Source organism: Tiliqua scincoides, chromosome 1 (genome assembly GCF_035046505.1).
Source record: "Tiliqua scincoides isolate rTilSci1 chromosome 1, rTilSci1.hap2, whole genome shotgun sequence".
Taxonomy (NCBI): domain Eukaryota; kingdom Metazoa; phylum Chordata; class Lepidosauria; order Squamata; family Scincidae; genus Tiliqua; species Tiliqua scincoides.
In genome coordinates, this window is record NC_089821.1 from 121,905,326 (window position 1) to 121,924,637 (window position 19,312).

The following is a 19,312-nucleotide window of genomic DNA, read 5'->3' on the forward strand; positions in this document are numbered from 1 at the left end:
GGAAACACCAACATAGCCTGTTATTCTTTGAGAGGCATCCTGGTGTCATCATTGGTGCCACAGCAGTGTACCATTGCCATGGTATTGGCACATAATTAGTGTGACATCTATGTGTCATCACTGTGATGTCCAAGGAGCCCATCACCACATCCAACGAGCCCCAATATTGATGGTCAGAGAAGCATTTCCAGGGTGAACTAAGCAGAGGCTGGGGGAAGGCACAGGAGGCACAAACACTGCATCTGAAAGAGAAACACGCATAGCTGGGATTGCAGCCTGTCTCCTCCCAGTGGAGCTGTTGTGCTAGCTTTGTGGATGAAAAGGCTTTCCCCTGTGGTGGAGTAGAGGTTCCAATTGAGTGTTTGTGAAGAATACCTGCAGTCAAAATTCTGAGGATACAAATGTTAACGTAATAGCTTGCTGTATATGTTTTGAGGGGCAAGTAGTTATATGTGCAAAGTCCTCCCTTTGTGCACCAAGTGCCCCTTTGTCACGGTTCCCACCTCCAAAGTTCCCCTTTGAGAGATCAGAGAGCTATAGCCCTGTGCCACACATACGATCATCTGAACTGTAGTCTCCCTGCAGTTGGTTTAACACTAGAGTTGATTTATTATTGTGGTCAAATGTAGACTGTATCCTATGCTCCGCTGTAGGAAAGTGAGCAGAATAGGGGGTGGCAGGAGGTGCAATTTGCTGATGTTTTTCCCTTCCCCATTGTTCTTTATGGGGCTCCTCCTACCTATACCAACTCTGTCATTGGTTTAGCATTTTTCTTGCTTTGGGGACATGTCTGCTGTCCGGGGGGGGGGGGGGTAAGGATATGGTGTACGTTTATTCCTTCTTGTCCCTTCTACATCACACCCCACTCTCTGCTCCCTGTTTTGACTTGCTTGCCAGCAGAATTGCACTGGCATCTGGGTGATATCCAACCTATGTCAGCGTGGCATTTTTCTGGTGTTGCACCAACTTCTGTGGTGCATCCATTGGTGGACAGACTTCTATCCCAATAGCGCTGTCATTTCTCAAGGAAAGATATCGTCAGTCATTTCTGGTTGTTTGCACCCCAGTTTTGTAGTGAATGTGTTGCATATTACTTAGATATCTAACGGATTACATGCATGGTAGGCTGATCCTTGCTGTCTCTCTAGCAAATACCAGTTCTAATGCAAATTGGGTTCATAGATCGTAACTACTCAAAATGTCATATTTTTCCTCTGCTCAAAATCTTTTGGTTCCAGGGATATTGATAGGTGCAGCAACTCGCTTGGCGCAGCTGAGAGAAATCCTGTTAGACGTGGTTGCAGAACTCTCAGAGGAGAAGACAAAGATTTACTGTGCTCTGCTGAAGCAGCTGAAAACACTTGCTGGAGAACAGATCAGGAATTTGGCTGTAGGTTTTTCATGCTGTTTCCATTCACCTTGTATGTCCTTGACCTAATTTCTGGTAGCAATAACAGGTGAAGACAGACTTTTAAAGAAGGTCTGCTTGGCCCTGAGTCTTGTTCATGAAATGTATTGAGTCTTCTCTGTTACCCAGGGCCAGTTATTGGTTCATCAAATGCCCCACATGGATGTTTGAATTCTCATGTCTGCCCTCCACTCCAGATCCCAAGTGTTGCTTTACTCTCTTTCTATTCCCCACTCTTCCACTTGGTTTGGACATGCAGCTTAGTGGGACAAAACTTGGTAGATCTAGTCTGCTGCCACCAGCCCAAGGGAACTGGTACCCTGAAGGATTCCCTTGGCAAGGCCCGTCCTCAAGAATAGTATTCAGGGTTGCTATTACCCTCACCCTGACAGTAGTACCTGTAGAGTGGGGAGGCTGAAAAATCCACTGATCCCAGAACATGGCAGAGGCTTTAAACAAAGAGGTTTCATTAACAAATGGATCAACAGAAGGGAAAAACAGCGTAGCAGTGCAATCCTATCTTGTGCTGGAACAGGCAGGCCAGGAGGTTTGCCCTGTATCCAGCACTAAATAGGGCACCAGAGTAGCTCAGCTGAAGATAAAGGGAAACTCTTCCCCTTACCCCTGGATAAGCCACTGCAGCCTCTATGGGTCTCCTTGGACTTGCGCCCCCCTCTGAGGTGGCACAAGTCCATGGAGAGCAGAGCAACTTGAAGCTGCTGCTTGGGAACAGGGGTTGGGATCCGGCATAAGAGTCGGGTTTCAGCCCTGCCTCCCACTTCCCAACAGCCTGCCCCTGGGACCACCCTTTGCCTGCCCTCCCCTTGCCCTGGAAGGCCTTCCTTCCACCTCCTCCTCCCTCCCCACCCCAGAGCCTTGTGTCAGCCAAGCTTGGCCGATGCAAGACTCCCCCATGAATTTGGCGCGGAGTCTGGATTCAGCCTCTGCTGACCGGCATGCATCCTTGCGCCAGCCCAGCCAACTCATGAAGAGGTGCAAACATGCAAAAGGGACTTGCTCTGGCCCAAGGGTGACTCAGGATTGCGCCCTAAACAGGCTTGGTTGCTTACAGATAAAAGTCCCTCTAAATGGGGCTGGCTCTGCAGGAAAGCAAGCCCTGCTGGACTCTGGGCCAAGAATCTGGATCCCAGCTCAACCTAGCCTGAGCTGAGGGAACTAAGAGTTTCCTAACATCTGGAGGAGGACAGATCAATGTAAACATAGACTAATGGTCACTGGCTATTACTTGGTCACTTTCTATGTCCTTGGGGCTCTCTCCAGCAGCCTTCCTCTCAGATCCCCAGAGAGTGGGCTATCCCTGCCTTGCTCATTCAGAAGGAGAGAGAGAGAGAGAGCGCCAGCCAGCCAGCCAGTGGGAGAGAGAGAGCAGAGAGCCAGTGGTCACCAGAAAGAAAAAGTCACCAGGCCTGAAGAGGGAGGGAGGGTCCCTCCCTCCCTCTTCAGGCCTGGTGACTTTTTCTTTCTGGTGACCACTGGCTCTCTGCTTGGCTAGCTCCCTTGGAACCTGAAGCACCTCAGAATTGGAGGGAAATTCCTCCTCAATGAACCACAACTGTTTCATCATACCTTCAAACTATATTTGAGCAAATTTGTTCCACTTATTTGACAAAGTACGCAAAAAATGGAAAACTAAATGCTCAATCCTCTCCAACTTTCCAGTGTCAATGCAGCTGCAATGCACCCCCTGAGGTAATGTTCCCTTACCTTGAGGAGAACTCCGTCACTGCCCCACCACTGCAGGATGCAGCACATGCCCCATTGGCAAGGCTGCTTTGGCACTGGAAAATTGGTTAGGATGGGCCCTCAGACATTTACCAATGTGGTTGTGTTTTAAATCTGTACAGTATGTGCGAGAGTGGCAGTCGATTATGATAAAATCTTATTGTTCATCCGCAGTCCTTAGGAGGACACATTGTGAGCAGAGGGTCAACCTGGGATCTGAACCCTGTCCTAGCGGCTGGGAAAGCTATTCTCAACCTGGCATCAATAGGTAAAAGCAAAGGTTCCCATTCTGTACATTTCTGCATTGTGTACTGTAGACCATCAGCATTTGCAATGATACAAACAGATACAAATTATGAGAATAATAAAACCTGACAGTCCCATGAAATTAATATTCTGGAGGTCTCCTAATCTTAAAATCTGTTAATAAGTCTTGATTTAGACCCAGTGACAATGACATTTCTTTTGTAATTTCTTGGCTGACAACAATAGTATGTTTAGTGACTAGCACAGTGATTTTCAACCAGCGTGCCACATCATATTGGTGTGCCGCGAATGGTCCACAGGTGTGCAACAGGAAATTGGGGCAGGATCATTTATTAGTAGGGCCATTGAGGGATGTGAGCTCCCCATTGACAGCACAGTGTGCCTTGTCAATTGTCAAAAAAACTGATGGTGTGCCTTGAACATTTTCAAGCCTTGTCAGTGTGCTGTGAAATGAAAAAGGTTGAAAATCACTGGACTAGCAGGTTCCCCTGAGCCAATTTCAGACCAGAGAAGGTCAGTTTGGCCCCCTATCTCATCCCTGTCCAAGTTTGCATATTGACCTAGTATTGAGCACCAGACTTGCTAAATCACAACAATATTTTCTTGCAAGGTGCCACAAAATGGGGGACTTGAAGTGGTATGCAATTGAATCAGCTCTTCCCATTTACACCAATACTCTAAGTCCAAATTGGTCTACATATGGGGGTTTCTCTCTGTCCCCAGTAGAGCTTGCTTCATTGTGCTGACCACTGCCCAAAACTATGGACAGAAGCAATCGTGACATAAATTAGGGCAAATTGACATGAGCATGTTGATTGAATCTATGCACAGTTTAGCCTGTACTGAAGAGGGCTTATAGTTTTTCCATTTTAGCCCAACTCACAGTTCCATCCACATTTATACATCATTGCATAGCTGTCCATAGCCATTTGGGCATACAGGGAGAGTTTGTTTGTTTGTTTGTTTGTTTGTTTGTTTGTTTGTTTGTTTGTTTGTTTGTTTGTTTGTTTTGATTTGATTTATACTCCGCCTTTCTCCCTGAAGGGCACCCAAGGGATTGCATTGTGAGCTGGGAGAATGCTGTTGCACAAGCACAAGCATCACCAGACTCCTTTTACATGTTACCACTGTAACAAATACAAGATGCTGCCCAGATCTGATCAAGCTGTACTGTCAATACGTACATTTGGTTGTGTGAATTACTTCTTATAGAACCAGAAGTGCTCCATGACTGAATCCTTCTCAAACTCAGGCCTACCAAGTATTGGAGGCCACTTGGTAACATTCTAACCCTAACTGACTGCATTTAAATCAGGTAGGACAAAGAGCAATGGTGCTGCCCAATATTGTAGATTACACTCCTTCAGCCGACCCCTCAACCTGTACTAAGGTGAGAGAGAGAATCTGGGGAGCCTAAAGGGAGGAAGTTGGATTGGAGGAACTGCCAGGTTTTCTCATCACAGCCGCACATTTCTCTGACTGCTGCAGTGGCTGCAGTTAAGAGGCCTGTGCAGGTTGTACTCTCAACTGCTGTGAGCACACTGCCTTGATTTCAATGGGAATAGAGCTCACCTACAATGTTCAGAATGATTAATTGCCAACAGCCTTCTTACAAAGTTTATGTTTATAATTCATTGTTTCAATAGGTGCAGTGGGGGGCTCATGTTCTGCTTTCTCTTTCATTCATGGAATGGCTAAGATCAGTTTCTTTAAATAGCATATTCTCTGAAGATGGTTATTTTCTGTATCAGATGGAAGACGGCAGATTCCGCTGAATGGTGAATTCCTTGCACGGTTGCCACAGGCGGACCTTTTGCCAAGAGAGGTCATTGTCTCTGTTTTTATTCCATTCTCAAAGGAAGTAAGTACTTTTGTGTCCACATGCTTTCTGCATCCTGGTATGCTTTCCCTGGCAAAATTCTTGTATCCAAGCTGCTTTGCAGGGAAGGTTGATTAGTAGTGAGGACACGGCAGGCCCTGCTTCCTACTGTTTCTCCACTCCCACTCACTTTCTGTGGAAGCTGGTCTTCTGTTACAAAGGGGCTGTCAGGAGACAATTATATTTGTTTGCAAATAGTGTGTTGTTTGGTCCTGACACATCAAAAAGAAGTGTGAGGCTCAGGTGGCTATTTTGTGTAGCTGAATGGACTTAGTGTGACTAAGTGCATTCAAATAATTACTGTCAAATAATTATTTATTTGACGTTAAATAATTACTGTCCAGTCATATCCATGTCGGAATGCAGCTGCTGGCAATCAGGCTGAACTGACTCAACAGGTGAGCAAGAGACAGAAGGAAAGAGCAGCCTACCTGAGAAGCAGGGACAGGAAGTATGGACAGGAGGCAAGAACATAGAGTAGGTCTGAGGAAGAATCACAGAATCAAGAATACAGCTCCCAGGTAGCTCGAACAAATTCCTGAACCAGAGTTCTTATAAGAGTTCTTATAGTTCTTTATTGACCTTACTGCCTGACCTGGGTGCTACTGCCCTTAAGGTGGGTGGAAATATTACATGGGTAGCATCATAACCTAGAGTTTTGCACTTTATTGCCATTCAGTTGCTTCCTGATGGCGCTGCTGTCATCTTTGTTGAGAGGGACCAGGAGATGATGCTATAGGTAGATGGTGCGACAGTCCTTTGAGAAGTTCAGGCGACTTTCATAGGGGCGCTTTGCTACTAGGGCTTGGTTTGGTGTCAGCCACTAGGTTTTCTTCAGTATCGGAGCCTAGAACTTAAGCAAACAAAAATGAGTAAATTCATACACGGGAGGTCCTTCTGTGGAAAAATAATGAGCAAAGTGCAGGACAGTATGTCTAACAATCAAATGTGTATTTTGTCCTATACATGTATGAGTTGGGAAAGGAAGCACTGGCCACATTATTTAGTGAATGTACACTGGGAGAATATGTTGGACAATTCACAATGTTTTATCCTCGTGAAATTGTTCACCATTTCCTAAATAGACGTGTCTTCCAAATAGGAATTCTTTCACATGAGAAAAGGCAGTAGGGCTACCTCGATATTTATGTAAAAACAATTCAGGGACAGCAGTACTTGTATGGAAGTGAAATAACCACATTTCTCCATGTTGTGTTCTTTCCAGGATGAGTTTATATCAGCATTCAGACAGGCTGAGCGTCGCAGAAATGCTTTGTCAGTGACAAATTCCTCAATGCAAGTCCTTTTCCAGCCAGGCACTGATGTCATTGAGGACCTGACTATTTTATACGGAGGCATTGACTGTACAACAGTGAGTGCAAGGCAGTCCTGTCAAGCACTCATAGGAAGGTAGTATTTGGAGTAATTGCTTCTTAGTTACAGAGATGAAGCAAGAAATATTTCCATTCTAACCGTCTTCCACCCAAGCCAGGAAGATGAAATTCTCTGTACTTTGCATTTGTTTATAGGTTGTATTGAGAAACTTCTGATTTATTTGTTCTAAGTTGGCAAATGTCTTCCTCACTTCAGAATGTTGTTCTCTAAAACAGTGGTTCCCAAATTCCTACAAGGGAGTTGGGAGCAGTGTAAGTTGTTGTGGGGCAGGGGGGAAGGCAACAATGTGATCTCCAGGATCGCACTGCTGATGCGGATGAAAGTGCTTTTTTTTTTTTTTAACATATTTGCAGCCAATGCTGCTGTCTTGGGGATCTGGGAAGCCCTCCTCGGGGCTCGCCGTGCCTGCAAAAGTGTAAAAAAAGACCCCAGAAAAGGGCACTTCCCATTTTTGTCATGAAACCGAAAGTTTGCTTTTTTCAATTTTTAAACTTTTGCAGAGATGGGAAGCCCTGCAGAGGGTTCCCTGAACCCCCCCCCCCCAAATCCCCTGCCCCCCCCAGGACTGCAGCACTGGCTGCAGGTAAGGAATAAAAAAGCCTTCCCATCCCCAGCAGCAGTGCAATCTAGGGGATCGCATTGCTGCCTTCCCCTCTCCCCACCTTCCCTGTCTGGTGGGTCACAACCCACTAGTTTGGGAATCATTGCTCTAACACATTTTCACCAAATCACTTTGAGGTGGGAACGAGGAAAAAAATTGCATATGAATATGGAATAAAATTTAAGACTTCAAAACTTTGTTTGCTAGACAACTGATTTTTAAAACAATATTTTCTTCTTCAATCCTTCACTGGCATTTGGAGAGTAGGTTGTTCTTATTTTGTAAACTAGGAAATTAGAAGACTAGAATGAATGCCATATAATTCATGTCAAATAATTCTGACCCAGTTGGTGTTTCTATGGCCACAAGGACAGGGGAGGTGCATAGTCCAAAAAACTACAGATGTAGTAGTAACTGGAAATTTCCTATCATCCTAATCATTAATAATAAGAAAAGAACATTTATATACTGTTTTTTAACAAGATCACTAACATGGATGATTTCACACTAGTACCTCTTTTTGCCAATAAGATTGTAATGTCATGGGAAGCTCTATAACCCACAAAATAAACGAAAGGAAACTAAAGGAACTAGCCCTGGATCCTGTGACAGTTACCTGAATTGGCCTTGACTTTGACACTGGGAAGGCTATAGTGCGACCAGGCCAGCTTTTCTAACCTGTAAATAGGAAATCTTGGGAATTCAGCATGTGCTTTTTGAGGGGTTTTTCTGTATCTACACATCAGTGAAAGTGTCTACAATTTCTTCTCCAGAAACTGGAACGAGCAGATGCTTGAAGAAGCTTGCAGGCTCATTCTTGGAGAAATTATACTCTCTCTCTCAGCAATCGGTGGAAAAGTGGAGTACAGACGAACTCTGCTGGTCAGCTTCTTCTTCAGATTCTATCTGGAAGTGCTACAAGGTCTAAAGAACATGGTAAGTAGCCGACATCCTAATGTGTGGGTGAAAAGGCTTTTGTGGTTGTTTATTTTACAGAACTTGGATTGTCCTTGCTGAGGGCAATTCCTACAATCATCCCCTCAACCCTCACAAGCAACATGACTTGGGAAGCTATTCTGTGGACAAGCCAATTGTGATGTGGATGAGCTGGTGGACTAGCAACATCTGTTAACTAGTTCACATTCCTCACAGAGGTGCTGTTCAGAGCTAGTCACACAAGAGACTTTTCCACATGTGAGGAATCCCAGAGGTTCTTTGGTACTAGCATTACTAGTTCTTCACCAGCTTCTACAGGCCTTCAGTTACTGTTTCAGAAACATCTCCAATTGGTCAGCAAAAAAAAAAAGCACAGGTGTTATTTTGAATGTGAGAATTGATGGTGTTAAATTACTAAAATGAGGTGGTAAGAAAATAATATATGTGTGACGATCTAGGTATAGAATGCAAGATTGGCAGCTCAATCCTACCTAACTCCTCCTGCGCTCATGCAGCTGTGATAGTGGATCACACTGCAGCCTTCGGGGGAGTTTCAGGTCCCAAAGTTCTCCTCAAGGTAAGGGAACATTTGTTCCATTGCCTGGGGGTAGGTCTTTGTCACCTGCATTGGTCTACTTGGATCTGCATCTGCTACTTTGCTGGCTCAAGTCCAAGCGGAGCTGGGAAGGCAGATTAAAGCTGGGAAGGGGAATAGGATATCGGCAGTGCTGCTGCTACTGGTACAGCTTCCTTCCTGGCTTTAATCCACCCCACTCAGTGCCCTCCCCTTTCCACCTTCTCCCCTTCCTGTTCCACCCAAGCCTCACCTTTGTTGGGCTTACCTGTCTGGGTCTGGAGTGGTCCTCCTTAGAAGTGGCAATGCTCCTAAAATGGTCACCAGTGACCTGCTGCATGTGCTGCTGGAAGCCATTTTACAAGAGTGGAACTATGTTCTGCTGTTGTAAACTGCTCTGCACACTGTCCCAATTCTGGATTGAAAGGTCATTCATGTAAATACAGATCAAGATTGCTTGCCACATACATTTTTTACTTTCAACATTGAGGTGTAAACTGCTTGCCACCTAACTTTTCTGTTTTCAGCACTGAGGTGTAGGGCATTATGCAGTTGTACGCTTTCAACTACATTACTGTCGTACTTCATACTATTTTTTCCCTCACAACTCAGTAACAAAGGAGTTGTCTGAACTTTAATTAAGAAGTGGACGACTGGGCCTGGGATTCAATGAAAAAATGCTTTGTGGAGCCTTTAGTGATGGCTCAACATGCAGATATTAATAACTGATACATTTACCTCCATGGTGTGAAAAAACATCCCCTCCTGAGGTTTGCAGGACAAGCTGATGTTAAAGCAGCTTTGAATGCTCATTAGGGAGATAAAGCGGGGTATAAATAAGTAAGTAAATACCTGAATGAATGAATGAATGAATGCACAAGAATAAGCCAGGCTTACTGTCACAGGAAGTATTAGGATGTCACAGGTTGAGATCTTCCGACAGTAAGATTCTACCATAAGACAACTTCACATGAAATTTGTGAGGAAAGAGCAAAGTAAAAATGGGCAGAGGTTTCAGGGCTTATTCCCAACACCCCAATTGTTTTTTGATTTGTTTGTTTGTTTTGATGACTCTTATCATTACTGAAAAGCAGGCTAACATCCTGTGTTAACTTGTGCTTGTTCTCTCCAAAATCCAGCTTTGCAAATGTGGTAATGTTCTTAAATTGTCTTACTGTAGTATCCATCCAAGTATCCTGACTTGCCAGAGAAATACAGGAGCGCCTTGGGAGAGTTCCATGACAGACCGCCTCAAGGCATGCAAATATACCAGGTCAGTGCGGTCGTTTTCATAGCAATACTGTACATCCATAGATAGGGATGATACTATCCTTTTTAAGTATCTTTAATTTTGGTAACATTGTAATAAATCACCCTTTTCCTAGTACAGTGATCTACAGCTTTTCAAATGACAGGGGCTAGCAGCATTATGTACCGGTAAAGTCAGGAAATGTTCACATGAGTGATATACATTGTTTCAAGTCTAATCATGATAAAGAGCCTATGTCAGGGCTGTCCAACTTTTCATACCAAGTGGGCTGCAAAGATTAACAGGGGGGCCAACCCGTGGGCCATACACTGAATTAAATTTTCATATCACAATGTGTTTGCAATATATTAAATATACACAATTAATGTATTTGATTAAAATATATAGTTACACAACTAATAGATTTAATATATTTATTAAACAAATTTAATATGCAAACAGATGTTCACAAACACGAAAGCACTCCCAGTTGACCCCTGGCCCCTCCTTTGCTTCTCCCTCTCCTGCCCTACCCTGCCTCTGTTAAGCCTATGGGGTTATTCCCAGCACTGCAGCCTGCTCAGCAGTGCCGCACTGGGGGAGGGAGTGCTTGCCCCTTGCATGGGACCAGCTGTGGCTGAAAGACAGTGAAGCGGGCACCATCACGAGCGTTGCTCTTAAAGATATGCCCCAGCATGCCCACATCACTTGGGCCAGCAAGTGAACTTCTCTGTCACTCCTGGGTGGCGGCTGGGAGTTCAGAGTGCCTGACAAAGACACTAAGAGAGCTGTGGGATGTGCCATCAGTAGGGTAAGGCTGAGTTGGACCCAGGCAAATGCTTTTTCTTGATTGTTACCAAGGGCTGCCAAAAATGGCCTCAGAGGTTGGGTCACTCTGGCTTATGTAATTCAGTCATAGAGAGCACTCAGATAGAATGGAAATAGGTAGAAGTACAGCTTCTGGGCTTATACTGACAATAATGTAATTAAGGATCTAGTTAGATATGAGCCTATAGCCAATCCTATCTCCCCCTGCTTTCAGGCAAAAGTGACTTTCTGCCAGAGGAAGGAGGAGGATGCTGGCGGAACATCACCACTGCTGGCAAGGATACCAAGCCTGCCAGCATAATAGCTGGCAGTTGGGTACACTGACTGGTGGAGAAGACTCAGTCTGCCAGCACAAGATGGTTGGTGGTGGAAAGGACAGTGAAGGAAGTAGGAACAGGGAGGAAGGGAGTGGGATTGGCGGCACTCGTGTGCCTCCAGATTTTATCCCTCTCCCTTTCTGCTGCTATTATACTTCTTGGATATGCACCAGCAAAATAGCTGGAGCAGGACTGAGGAGACCCATAAGGAAAGCAGAGACTTTCCTCAAGGCAATGGAACAAAGGTCACCTTACCCTGAGGAGCCCTCTGCAACTGCTCCCCACCCTAGAATACAGCACACTCTCCATTAGTACACCTGCATTGGCAGGGGAGGAGTTGGGTAGGATTGCAGTATTAATTGCACAACTAGCCCAAATCAAGACTTAGATTTAATTATAATTAGGAAGTGGGGAGTTGCAAAATGAGGCAAAAACTACAGCAGGGGAGTGTAGAAGGTCTTTAGAAGTTTGCCCCCAACACAGTTTTCATCTGAATTGCATTCCCACACCATTTGTAAATGGGGGAAAAAAACCTTCTGCTGAAGCTCAGTGAAGTTGTTTTTTATTTAAAAATGGTGCATGGGGAAGGCATAATAGGGATGAAAACTGCAGTGGGAGCAATTACTAATCCTCCCTACTTCCCTACCATGATTTTGTCCCATTTCACAGCCCCCCAAATTCCTATTTATAATTAAATTAAACCCCAACTAGGGAACCTTGCACAATGAATCTCATATCTAGCTAGACCCTAAGTTCCCATGTTGTTGAGAAACAGCAGGAGGGAAGATCAGTGAAACTTTGTGAGCGGAAACCTGGAGGAGAATGTTTGGATTAGAATAAAGCAAGCAACTGTCAACATTCATTATGATGACACTGTATAGGGTGCTGTCAATAGCCCTCAGGGAGTGGTTAATAAGTCAATGCCAAACATGCCTTCTTTGAAAAAGAAACATGTTACAGTAATACCTCTCAAAGCACTGACTCCTTTAACTTTAATTTGCTATGGTGCTCTTCATCCCAAGTTGATTGGCAGCTGTTGTAGCCAATGGGAGCAGTGCATTCTGGGTAGGGTCAGCCAATACATTCTCTTTTCCTCCAATTCTGTGTCCTGTAGCTCTATTTCATACAGTGCTCTGCTTTCCAGAAACAGATCCCTGGAAAGATATTACTGGAAGTATTACTGGAGATATTAATGGAGATATTACTATATTTTTTAAATAGGTGAAATACCAGCATTTGTATAAGGGAGTTCCTTGAGTTTGCAAGGTATGGGATAATGGTCAGTTTGTTACTAAATGTTATAGTGCAGTAGTTCTCACTCCTTTAGCACCAGGACCCACTTTTTAGAATGAGAATCTGTCGGGACCCACCAAAAGTGATGTCATGACCAGAAGCGTCAGTATCAAGCAGGAAAATTTTTGACAGTCCCAGGGAGGATAGGATTGGGCTGTAAATTCTTTTATTTGGAAGTAAGCTTGAATGAAATCAATAGAAAAAAATGCTTCTTTGTAAATATTTTTAGGATCACAGACAAAGGAAAACTGCCACACAACTAGATGTCAGCAATCATTAAAGAACTAAGTGGTATCATTATAATCAGAGTAGAACTCCTGTGCTATGTGATAGAGAGTTTGCATGACCATGTTTTCTCACATACAAATGATGGTAAAAGAATACCACTACTGTATATAGATAACCAAGAAGATGTAATTGCCGTGGCCAAGTGTCAGTACCAGAAATAAAGTTAGTCAACAAGTGAAACAGAAATGAGACTGAAACAATCAATGCTAAATATCCATGAGTAATCAAAGAAATAAGAAATATAGACCAAGATGTAGAACCAGCCAAACAAGCAACAAAAATGGCACTATAACCATTAAAGTACAAAATCCTACCAACTACTGAACACTTGGACATATAAGACACATTTCATCTGGCACCTAGTAGATAACAGAGGTGATACCAAGCAAACCTGCCTAGCAAGGACATTCCATTTTCAGCCAGCACAGGCGAAAATCCAACTTCTTATTGTGACCATATGAATTCTGTAGGCATATTCCCCAGTAATCTAACAAACTATATAGTAAATGATTTCTTGTCATGATTCAGGATGTAAACCCTGATCAGCCTCCTCAGGACCCAGTGGGTCGTCCCATCATCCTCCAGTCTGCATTTAAGCACCCCACTGGTGAAGCTGTCTATGTTGACGACATTGCTCCAGCAGATGGGCAGCTCTACATGGCTGTGGTAAAAAGCACACATGCCCATGCAAGGATTGTGTAAGTAACAAAAAAAAGTAACACACTTCACTTCTGTGACACGTGAAGAAGCAATGACTGTATGAAAACACAGGGACACATTATAACAGATTCAGGACATATTTTAACTGCATTTACTTGTTTGCGTTTCATCAGTAGAGGGCTAGGACAAGGCTGAAGGAGTGGTGATACACATGATGTGGGTCAAAAGAGGAAAGCTCAGTTCTTTTAAATAAGGCAGAACACAGTTTGGAAGTTCAATGTGCCGGTTCAATGCATCAAACTCCCACAAGGCTTCTTTGCTCCAGCAGGCCATAATTCCTGCATGTACCTGTTGCAGTCAGTTTGCTAAATTCAGGTCCTGGGTAAGAAAATACAAATAGGATTTCCATTTCAGGGAATGGGCTATGTGTCACATAGCGATGCAGAATCATATCCCACACAATAGCTGGCAAAAAGTTCATATTTATTTTGTTTCTTTTTTAAATCATAAAGAGTTACACAAGTAGGGGAATCTGAGAGGAATTTTATCAGAGGTATGAAGTTTCTCTTGGACTCCTTTGCAAAAGGGGAGGGGTGAAATAGGGTGAGGGAGGGTGGAGACAGCTGGACAAGTGTTTGGAGCCCAGGTCTACCCATCCATGTGGTATCAGCAGCTAGATACAGTAATATGGAAAACCAAACACACTCCTAAGTCTCTCTAAAATCTTTTAAATATAGAAAATCATGCAGAAAATTAGCATCATCATATTTAGGCTCAGACTAGAATGGAAAGTGTACCAAAATTTGCTTCTGCAGCAGCTGTAGTCTTGCAGCTGTGTCCCTGAACTCCTTTGCACTCCTTCATAGTAAGCAGATCCACAAGCCAAAGAGCTACGGTAGCAGGCCAGTTTCCTCCCACATTTGACATCTGTGTTAAGGAGTGTCGTGTATGCGTTCCTTGGCCCAGCATATAAGGCTTGCCAATAGCTGTACTAGCTGCAGCTGCAAGCTCATGATAGTAACCCCAGCATCCCGTGCCGGCAACAAGTCTGAATAGGTAGGAAAATGTAATATTTCAGGAAATTTCTGGGCCGCCTCCATCAGTTCCTGGGCCCCCCTTTTGATCCTGGGCCCAGGTACAAATTACCCCCTTTACCCCCCTCACCTTGGCCTGTACACAAGTTTAAGGGTTCACCTTACCCACTTGTCATTTAATTGATACCAAGTTGGCACTGGAATTGGGTTTCTACTTCTGTATCTTCTCCAGATCCCTGGATGTATCAGAGGCCTTGGAAGTACCAGGAGTCGTTGCTGTGGTAACAGCTGATGACATTCCAGGGAAAAATGGCGATGGGAAAGAAAAGGTGTTTGCTGGAGATGAGGTATTTGGGGGGGGGGGTTGCCTTCAAAATATATTTTCCCCCACCACCAAAAATGCAGATTTACACACAACGTGCTTATTTAACACCACTAAACCACTTTTAAGAAACAAGCTAGCATGAAAGTTTTATAGAAGGAGAAATAATCACTAGCTATAAGTTCACTTCTCCCATTATTGCAGTGGGAAAAGTCACGTGGTTAACATTTAAGTTTCAGGCAAATATAAAATCATAGAATCCTAAAGTTGGAAGTTGCCTAAAACTTTTAGTTCGACCCCTGCATGTAGCAGGAAATCCTCCTAGAGCATCTCCAGCAGGTGTTTGTCAAGCCTCTGCTTGAAGATCTCCAGTGAGGGAGAATCCACCACCTCCTTGTCAATCTATTCCGTTGCCGAACCGCCTTTACCATCAGGAATTTTTTCCTGATGTCCAATCAAAATCCTTCCCATGCAGTTTCTACCCATTGGATCTAATTCTACTTTCAGAGGCAGTTGAGAACAAATTTATTATTACTATTACACTATTACTATTAACATTAACAGTATTTATATACCGCTTTTCAAAGTTCAAAGTTCAAAGTTCAAAGTTCACAAAGCTGTTACAGAGAAAAATCAAATAACTAATGGCTCCCTGTCCCACAAGGGCTCACAATCTAAAAAGATGCAAAGCACCAGCAGACAGCCACTAGAAAAGACGCTACTGGGGTAAGGAGGGTCAGTTACTTTCCTCCTACCTACAGCCCAATCCTATGAGAGCAGCACCAAAACAGCTACCACTGTATCCAGGCTCTGCGAAGCCACCAGGAGTTTCCCAAGGTAAGCCCCAGCCCCAGCAATGAGTCTCTTCTCATCTACGTCGGCTATTTTGCTGGTGCAGATGCAAGAGCCTCTGTATTGGGCTTTCCAGCCTTCCAGCCCAATACAGACTTCCAGATCCAGTGAAGCAGGGCTTCACTGGTCCCACCCCTCCCGCCCCCGTTCCTTCCCGCCCTCCCCTGCCCCGTTCTACCCACATCCCACCCTGAAACTACTTGACACTGGCTGGTGGTGCTGGAGCACTGGCTGGCCCTCCAGCACTGAGGTCCAGTGTCGGCGGTCCCTCCTCTCTGGGTGCCACGGACATGCCTTACGGTACATTTGTAACACCCAGCACCACTGGAGCTCAGCACTGGCGGATTCAGGATTGGACCCCTAGTCTGCACCACTTTGCACACACAATGCACAAGCAAACTGCCAGGAAGAGAATATGGTTCCTGCCTTGTAGATCCAAAGTCATAAACCCTTCAGCCAGGAGCTCAATTATCCTGGCAGCCTAAACACAACTATCAACTGAAAGAGAAAGGACTATTTCCCAAACACAGTTTGAAAGCTATTACCATAGAATAAAATCTATTGGAATACAGGTTGAGATTCATTATTCGAAAGGTTTCTGTTCCCAGAACTCACCTGGATAGCAAAAATTGCATTTAAAAAAATCCATTTAAAAAACAAAGTCCCTTTGCTAAGTCATTTAAAAACAGCCTTGCTGATCTTTGTGATGTAAAACAAAGTCATTAGGCAGACAATCCATCAATCAGTCTCTCTCCAGGCGATTCACTAGCAACCCCTCCCTTCACCCAGAGCAAAGTGATTTTCTTTCACTGCTCAGGGGGAAGGGAGAAGTCACTTGCTTTGAATTGAAGCTGCCCTCTCTCACTTTAAGGAGCCTATTGTTAAACTGTTTTCCTTTAATTTAAAGGGCTCTTCTCATTGAGCTGAGATAGAAAAATCCGTGGATAATTAGGTTATACCTGTAATCACTTGCATGACTATCTCTCTACAATAGTATGAAAAGCAGTTTTTTTTTAAACTGTGGTTTTAAAGGGATGCATTTTCCCCCTTCTCCAGGGATCAGCACATTCCTTCTCATTTGCAGTGGCCATTTGTGTTGAGTCAAATTCGTGTATTAAAAAAATCCGTGTATAACAAGGTTGAACCTGTAGTTCAGTCTGTTCACTATCCTATATAAAGAAGCCACTTTCCTTATGTTGGTTCTCATGCAGGTAACATACATTGGTCACATTATCTGTGGTATAGTAGCAGAGACCTATGAGTGCGCAAAAGAAGCCACGTGCAGAGTGAAGATAGAATACGAAGATCTGGAACTGATTCTGACAATTGAGGTAAAAATCAGCTTCTTGTTCTGTGTAATGTCAAGATAGCAGGAATCAGAGAGGGAGGCTGAGGTTGCTGCCGCACCGCCTCTTGTCTCTCCCTGTATTGTAACAGGCATGGTGCCTGTTACTATACAGGGAGAGACCAGAAGTGCAGCAGAGATTATGTCAGCTCTTTTGTTGCTGGGACGCTGTGCAGTGGCTTACAGCTTAGCTCAGCAGTTTGGTGGGGAAGGAAGGAGGAGGAGAAGGTGAAGGTCCAACCAGCAAACTTTTATTATGGGGGAAACTACAAATGCAGAGAAAGAGAATCAAAATAAAAACAATTTAATTTTAAAAAATAAACCCACCCACACCACTCACATAGGAGGAAAGTATAGAGGTGCTATGCATGTTGTGAGACCTCACATGAGACCAGAAAAGATGGAGGGGGTTTTGTGAGTAGATGGCAAGGCTGCGCTGAGGACCAAGACGTTTTGTGGACCAAGATGTTTTTACTGTTTTGTGTGCACTATGTTGATTTAGTTGCATGCTGTTGAACTCCTGTTCAAAATCAGGGTATAAAAATTTGGAAAAGTCTGTGAAGCAAGCCCAGAGGCTAAACTATAGCTGTATTTGTTTGAGAAGGGAAGCAGGGAAAAGGGCTGAACCTGCTTTCTCTGGGGAAGAGGTGTGTTGCAAAGTGGGCCCACAAAGGATAGCTGTCCAGCCTGTGTTCACACATGATGTTTGGTTTTTTGGCTGAGAAGGAAAAGGGGAAAAGATTGGAAAGGAAATGGACAGTTATCGGTCCTGGGTGTCGACTTTGCACAGTGGTTCTAGGAGTGCGGATGCTTCACACAGCACTGGCGGATCAGAGCAACAAATATAGTGGCAGGAAGGAAAGTGAGTGTGTGAGGGATGGAAGACACGAATGTTGGTGAACCATACTCCTTCTTATCAAATCCTGTGGGATCTTCTGTGGGGTGAGCTTAACAAGGGATATTCTTTTGTGGTTTGATGGCCCCTTGATAGCTAGCCCTAGCCCTAAATAGGTGTTGCTGTTGTTTTGTAACTTACCAAGAGTGCAACAAAAACTTTATGACAATCTCTGGAGGCCAGTTGCATCATTGGCATGAACTTCTGCATTGAATTAAAGGAAAGAGGAACTCTAGAAGGAGAGTGCTGCTGCTGTGAGCCTCTTCCAGTTTGTTCCCAAAAAGTGAAGCAGCAGCTTAGAGATGGCAACTGTCAGATGGGCTGGGGTGGTCTGTTTGCCACCCCTCCAAGAGATGACCATTCCAGGTTGCTTCATCATGGTAAGGCTGGCCCTTTGTTGAGGCTGGTCTTTTGTGTGGCTCATGACACAAGTCAGGGAGCTCCCAGGATGTGACTTTTGTTCTCAGGATCAAATGTGCTGTGCAGATAAGGTGCAGTTTCTCACATAATTTCCTAGAACAGAAATTGGGCAAGGCTTCTTCCAAGTCAGCCTGATAGTGTTTTGGGGGGGGGGGGTGCTCTGGCAATTATAAGCACAGCCTTCCTCTAGGCCTGTGGGATTTGAGGCCTCTTGCCATCCGTCTGTTTTCAAAAACACTGTACTGGTCTGGGTTGGACTCTTCTGGGAGGCACTCACTGCCATGTACACATACTTTCTTCACACTTTGAATAAAGGAAATAAAATTGCTTTCAGGCAGCATAAATCTAGTGTCAATCAAATCAAATCAACCTTTATTGGCATACAAACAAATTACTCCCTCCAGGTAGGAGTTAACCATACAGACAATTTACTGAGATCTAGCTCGGAACTTCTGTTCCACTAGCCAAGGAAATTTCACCACTAGCCCAATGACCTGAGGAGCCATCACTGAGGAGAAAAAGCAGTTTCTCTTTGTCTGAGAGCCCTAGTTTATTCTCAGCCATTTTCAACCTTTTTCAGCTCACGGCACACTGACAAGGCACTAAAATTGTCAAGGCACACTACCAGTTTTTTACTTACATTAAATTACTACATTACAGTTAATCTTGAATTAATAAAATTAATACGGTTAAATCATTACATGACAAAAAAAAATTGACAAGAAGCATGGAGAGGGAAGTATATGTGGTTTCTGAAAAGGAGGAAAAATTCTATGTTCAAATTCTTATCAAAAGTGCCAGAAAGTGTTGGCAAAGACAGGGCAGGTTGATCACATAGTGGAGACTGGGGGTGAGGGGCAGTGAGGAGACATGATTGAAACAAGTGCAGGATTAAACTGGGGGTGGGGGAGGGAGAGAGAGAATGGGAGGCAGTGATTCTGTATCTTTCGAAGGTGCTGACAAGTGAGGGGAGGGACAGTAGGAGAGTTGCTAACTGTGATTGTGA

The 19,312-nt window shown here is 44.1% G+C and overlaps 1 protein-coding gene across 1 annotated transcript in view; it reads left to right on the plus strand.

The window, feature by feature from the left end:
• The window catches only part of LOC136659095 (aldehyde oxidase 3-like), an 80,740-nt gene that overhangs the window by 18,825 nt on the left and 42,603 nt on the right, over positions 1–19,312 (plus strand). Inside the window, exons 11-19 of the mRNA XM_066636154.1 lie at positions 1,239–1,390; positions 3,326–3,419; positions 5,170–5,279; positions 6,523–6,707; positions 8,067–8,229; positions 9,984–10,076; positions 13,307–13,476; positions 14,705–14,819; positions 16,858–16,977. Of these exons, the coding sequence (XP_066492251.1) occupies positions 1,239–1,390; positions 3,326–3,419; positions 5,170–5,279; positions 6,523–6,707; positions 8,067–8,229; positions 9,984–10,076; positions 13,307–13,476; positions 14,705–14,819; positions 16,858–16,977 (1,202 nt within the window). The remainder of the gene's footprint in view (positions 1–1,238; positions 1,391–3,325; positions 3,420–5,169; positions 5,280–6,522; positions 6,708–8,066; positions 8,230–9,983; positions 10,077–13,306; positions 13,477–14,704; positions 14,820–16,857; positions 16,978–19,312) is intronic.